At 35.0% G+C, this 6558-nt stretch overlaps 2 protein-coding genes across 2 annotated transcripts; both read left to right on the top strand.

The window, feature by feature from the left end:
• The first annotated feature begins 2935 nt into the window (after positions 1 to 2935).
• On the top strand, positions 2936 to 3592 carry LOC132757694 (iduronate 2-sulfatase-like). The gene has a single exon (XM_060749052.1). It carries the CDS (start codon positions 2939 to 2941, stop codon positions 3590 to 3592), a length of 654 nt encoding a protein of 217 aa, XP_060605035.1. The 5' UTR covers positions 2936 to 2938.
• Positions 3593 to 3655: 63 nt separating this feature from the next.
• LOC132757677 (iduronate 2-sulfatase-like) lies at positions 3656 to 4432 on the top strand. The gene has a single exon (XM_060749027.1). The coding sequence runs from the start codon at positions 3656 to 3658 to the stop codon at positions 4430 to 4432; it is 777 nt and encodes a 258-aa protein (XP_060605010.1).
• Positions 4433 to 6558: the final 2126 nt, after the last annotated feature.

Raw genomic sequence — 6558 nt, 5'->3', positions numbered from 1 at the left:
TTTGTTACATTTTTTGGTATTTCAGGAATTTTGATTCCAGCACGTGTGGGTACCGCTCAAGTTGGTGCCAGAGTATGCCTCACTTTTTCATTATCCCTCGTGTACAGACTCAATAAAACCGAGCCCGTCATTTTCATGTAATTTTGTTGTGATTTATGCTTCCAAGGGATGACATTTCATCCAGATTTTTTTCTGGCCTCAGTCAGTGGTTAAGGCTATGACAGTGACACATTTTACGTCATCGTTCATAAAAATATTACTACAAGAAACCAATGTATACATCGATGACTTGTTTCTGCGACCTCATGAATGTACATGGGTGGAACTATTACAGCTTTTACAGCATGATTAACAATTTCTAATGATTGACACACTGATTTTTTTTTATAGAAGATGCATTGCTATAGTGTTAATGTATTCCCTCTTATAAACCGATCAAAGAGAGAAAAAACATTTTTTTCTGAGCCATAATGTTCTATTAATATTTTTATTTACTTTCAATAAGGATACTTACACGTTATGGCACAAAAACAGTTTTCTCCAATTTGTAAACACTTAACAACAAAAAATGAACATCCAGGACTCAAACTAAGGCTTTCCCGTTAAGTAAACAAATGACCTACACGTACACGTACATGAATTATTTTCAGTCGGGTTCACTAACTTGAAGGTTAATGTAGCATAGGCAGTATTTGGAAAAGCTTAAGTATGTTAGACAGGCGCACATTTGTACAAGTTGACGCCACGACTTTTCATAAAAACGGATAAGTTTATAAATGTTAATGCCAAGTATAAGGAGACTATGCTAAATGTTTGCTGATAACATGCAATTTAAACACGCTTGTGATATATTGTAATAAAAAAAATATCCGCTTACAGTATTAGCTTGGTGAAACAGATGAAGCAAATGTTTTATACATGCATATATTTTCTTTTTTTTTCTACAGCAGTTTTGTAACATTTATTTGGTCAATTCGCGTATGTCGGTCCACCAAATGGGTTTCTCCGCAAGTGACCAACGACCTGTACCACATGATTTCTGAATTATTAGTGAGAAACAAATGACCATTTGATTCAATGTTCGATATAAATTCACTAATATGCGTATGTACGGACCAATGATCCTTTGATTAAAAATTCGTTTTTTTCCTAATGAGCTAAGCTAAGCGAGAGCGTGTTTGACCCTACAACAGTATTAAGACCTTTTCAGGAAACGGTATATATTTTCAAATTTAGATTATCTGACTTCTTACAGCTTGCTATAAATATTCAATGGTTTACATTTAAGCATAGACGAAATCCACATATTCTTAGCGATATATTTAATATATAGTTTCTTTATGGTGATTTCTGACCAAAAATGTTATTGTATTTGTTGTAAAAAACAATTTGTACTTACGCTTTATAACAATACAAAGATCAACAAAAAAGCCGTTCACGGAAAGCAGCTCCCAATAATGTCCAGTAAGACACGATTCCAACGTGTAAAAACGGGGTATATATGGAAGTGGCTCAAGGGCAGGGAAGTGATGGGGTACAAAAGTCACAAAAAAAAACACCATAACCTACCATTTAAACGTTATACAAATATTGCTTTGTTTTCTTTTATCAGTTGAAATTGTATAACATTAACAAAATAGTTGATATGTAAACCTTAAAGAACGTCAAAACGGCAAAAGCAGGCATGGTTTGAATGAGCCTTTTCATGGACGGTTGCTGAAATGCATGCTATACCCTATCACCGGTGTAAGCATTATTCATCATTTAAACATGAATATGATGAAAGTTTTAATTTAGCAACCTATGCAGAAGACTTCACACGGCGGTTATCATGGAAATATTCAAAGTGACATGTTTGTGCCAGTTTAACAAAAGCGTATGGTCCTGCAAGTAAAAGAATGCCCTTACCTAAAAACAATTGACGAATCAGAATAAATAAAATTTTGAAAGGGGATCAGAGATTTACATGTACCGTACTTCAAAACGTTTGTTTTGCATTCCTCCTACAGAGGGGGTAGTCCGTTTTATCCGCCTAAGATAATCAGACTGTACTTTGTTTTGATTTGTTTATACTTTATTGAATATGTGATTGCATTTCAAAAAGATTGTCGCGCGTTGGGTGCTGCATTTCATCTCACAAACAGACGGGACGGGCTCAATTACGTATTACGTAGTCAGTATACAAAAAGAATTCGTACAAACTAAATGAAAAAGATCGTTTAAACAATAATTATGACGTCAAAATAATGGATGATGATATGGTGGTTCACATGATATTTGCTACGATTTTAGCGGTGATTTACGATTTTAGCGGTAATTTAGCCACAAAAAAAGATTCTGATGGAAAGCATGTAAATTATGGCTGTATAGAAATATGTGGAAACACGCTATTTTTCAAAGAGATAAAATAGAGTTCATGTAACACTGATCTATTCCGAAATATAAACCATTGGAAGGAATTTGTTTTGTTGATTTAGATTGACTTTGTAATCATGTTGTTGGGGTGGTGCTGAATATCAATTTACATTGCCTAGCCACTGGCATTCTGTCGTTGCCTACCGTACGGTCCGGGGAAAACCGGTATATTGAAGGAAATAATTACCTAAATGTGAATGAAATTGTATGTTATTTTGTAAAGTAAACCAAGTAGTACACCAAGCAAATTTTATTGACATTCATAATAAAACCATTTCATGTTGCATTACACCATAATTTCCGCCTAACAGAAAAAACAGATATTTGGGAATAAAATATCAATGACCTTTATATTATAACCTAGACAGTTACCTATGATAAATAGAGACTATCACCTTTAACGATAATCCGATTATAGTAACAGCCTGGTGACCCGCGTGAATAAAAAAACAGATGCACATCATTATCAGCCAAACATTGTAGGCATACGGTTGTCTTTTTTGAAGTGACAGAAATGTGCAGGATGTCTCAATCTATTCTTGTGGCGTTTATTTTATTGCTTCAGATATGTTCGGGTCGGAAGAACGTTTTGTTCTTAATTGCAGACGATATGCGGGCACAAATTGGGGCATATGAAGGAAAACACTTTCCAGCTGTGGTGTCTCCAAAGATGCATACACCGAATATAGATACTTTAGCTTCACGTAGCTTACTTTTGGAAAGAGCTTATTGTCAGCTTGCAATATGTGCGCCAAGCAGAACCTCATTTTTGACCGGGCGCAGACCGGATACTACAAATGTTTACGAGATTGGGCCTTACTTCCGGGATATTGGACGAAATTTTACAACACTACCTCAGCATTTCAAAATGAATGACTATTTATCAGTAGGAATGGGAAAAATATTTCATGCAGAAATATCTTCCGGCTGGGATGATCCGATTTCTTGGTCAGAACCATACTTCCACGGCGTAGCAAACTTTGAGTCCTTTAATTCAACTTGGGCTGCTGTTCCTGACCACCTTCTCATAGATAACCCTCTAATAGACGAGCAAATTGCCAACCAAGCAATAAAAACTATGCAACGACTTGCTCCAGATGCAAAATCGGGAAAACAACCATTCTTCTTAGCCGTAGGTTTTCAGAAACCACATTTGCCATTTGTTTTTCCGGAATAATTTTTAAAGTATTATCCTGCTTCTACAGTTAAGCTTCCAAGCAATCCATTTATTCCTGTCAACATGCCAGATGCCGCATGGTTTGATTACCGAGGGCTCAGAAGACATGCCGATGTTAGAGCGTTTAATGTTACCGGAGAGATCAATTCAACTCTGCCAGATATGTTGGCACTTCAGATAAGAAGGGCGTATTACTGCTCTGTATCATGGACTGATTCTTTGATAGGTCGTGTTTTGGCAGAATTAGACAATCTGGGCTTATCAAATGACACAATAGTCTCGTTTTTTAGTGATCATGGTTACACACTAGGCGAGCACACTGAATGGACAAAGCAAACCAATTTTGAACTGGCCACACACGCACCGATGATGATCAGTATACCAGGGCTTACGGACAAAGGGATACGTTCAGAACAACTTACCGAACTTGTTGACTTATTTCCGACTTTAGTTGAAGCAGCTGGGCTTAAAAAGTTACCGGTTTGCCCGAAGAATTCTGCTAACGTGTCGTTGTGCAGCGAAGGTTCAAGTCTTATTCCCCTAATAAGACAACCCTTGAAACCAATAAAGAAAGCTTCTTTCTCGCAATATCCAAGATGTGGAAGGATGGGCTATTCCATGCGAACAGATCGGTACCGCTATACAGAGTGGACAAAGTTCAGTCGAGAACCTGATTATAAAGCAGAATGGGGAAATCTATGTGGAGTCGAATTGTATGACCATTTAATAGATCGTGAGGAAAATTATAATCATGCTTATGATGATGAATATAAGGATATAAGAAAAGAGCTCAGTACAATGCTAAGAGATGGCTGGAGAAAGTCTATTGTGGAAAAATAAAGAAACATTATGAACTTGTATACGATTCGGAGTTGTCATTTGAAATGTAGATAAGACTATTCGAAATTTTATGGTTAAGTTCATATGTTATTTACAGTCGTTTAATTTCACTTTCAATGTTCGTGTTTTCTTCTTAAGCTTCTAGGACCTTATAATTAAAGCTAAATAAAAGCTGATATTAAATTTTGTCAAGTAATTCTATTTTTCATACATCATGTACATATCAATATTCACCAATATACCCCATTTAACTATTTTAAAGGAATACTGGTTCGATTTCTTTCGGTGATATCTGTCTTAATGAGTTAAAATTACCAATTATAAATGATAAATTATAAAACACTTTGTTTTCCGGAATGATAATGAACCAGTCGTGACTTAATATTCCCTTGTCTTAGAGTAAATCAGCGCGATGATTATTTGACTTGGTATGGTAACAAATTTGCGCAGATATTGACTTTAAACAAGAGTTTTTTTGAATTACAAAAACGTCTGGTCTCCTTTATTACTTTTTCCAGTTAAATGTTTGTTTTGTCTAATTTAAAACAAAACAAGCTATTTCTAAAATCTAATTATATCCTCTTGTTTTATTAGAATATTAGTTGTAACGCACAAACTACCAAGAACAAATTATGAAGTGTAGTTATCTGACTTCCTAAATTTCTGTCATATATAAATTTTGGAATTATACATTTACAACAAAATATCTTAACTACAGACTTTTAAATATATAACTTGATATACTTATAAGTTAAGTGATATATTTTTGTGTCGTCTTAAAAAGGTGACATATAGGGATTACTTTTGTCGGCGGTGTCGGCGGCGGCGGCGTTGTCGGCGTCCCCTAAAGCTTGTCCGGAGCATAAGTCAGTCACTTAAAATCTGATTGACTTCAAACTTGGTATGCAAGCTTTTTTTTTAAATAACCCAAAGTGCAGTGCACAAGGACCGGTCCTCTGCACTTCTTAATTTTCGAGTTATTGCCCTTTGTTAATTTTCATACTTTTATTTTGTCCGGGCCATTTCTCTTCAACTATAAAAGCTATGGACTTGAAACTTAATAGGATGATAGATCTCATTCAGAAGAAGTGCAGTGCACAAAAACTGGTACTCTGCATTTCTTAGTTTTTTACTTATTTCCCTTTGTTAATTTTCATACTTTATTTTTGTCCAGGCCATTTCTCCTAAAGTATAAAATATATGGACTTGAAACGTCATAGGATGATAGATCTTATTAAGAAGAAGTGCAGTGCACAAGAAGTGTAACTCTGCATTTCCTAGTTTTTGAGTTATTGCCCTTTGTTAATTTTTATACTTTGTCACGGTCATTTCTCCTCAAGTATGAAAGCTATGGACATGAAACTTTATAGGATGATAGATATCATTAAGAAATAGTGCAGTGTTTAAGAACCGGTACTCTGCACTTCCTATTTGTGAGTAAATACCCTTTATTAATTTTCATACTTTATTTTGGTCCAGGCTATTTCTCATTACTGAGTTATAAAAGATATTGACTTGAAACTTCATAGAATGATTGAGCTTGATAAGAAGTGCAGTACATAGAAATTGTTGCTCTGCACTTATTATATTTTGAGTTATTGACCTTTGTTAGTTTTCATATTTCATTTTTTTCCTCGCCATTTCTCCTAAACTATATTGTTCACAAGGCGACACATCCGACTCGCGGAGTTCTAGTGAATTGGTAATTTTAGCACAGATGAATAATAAGGACTGTGGGAATGAAATAGTTCTGATTTTCGTCATTCATCGTCGTTGCGATGCCCTTGCCTATTAAGATTTCCCCGACCACGATACAAAACATCAACCACATATTACCGTTGGCATAACCTGTTTTGGACGGTCTTCAAGGTGTAATTGATGTTGCTTGTTGAGGCATTCATGTCGTCTAAATTAATGACAATTAAATTTTTTATTCAATTTGCATAAAAAACTGAATGTTGCTGAAAACTATATACAATGTATACGTATATGTGTTAGCAAAAATAAAAATAGAAACTAACAAACAGAAAAAAAATAAGCCACACATGTCGTACAGGGTTATGTAAAATAACAGCTCCAATATTTTTCAAGTTTTTGAACTATCATTGACATGCTGTGGACACATA

The sequence above is a fragment of the Ruditapes philippinarum genome, unplaced genomic scaffold (assembly GCF_026571515.1).
Source record: "Ruditapes philippinarum isolate M1 unplaced genomic scaffold, ASM2657151v2 ctg29_1_1_1_1, whole genome shotgun sequence".
In the NCBI taxonomy this organism is placed as follows: Eukaryota; Metazoa; Mollusca; class Bivalvia; order Venerida; family Veneridae; genus Ruditapes; species Ruditapes philippinarum.
Note: the sequence above shows the minus strand (reverse complement) of the source record. Positions and strands in the feature narration are given on the sequence as shown.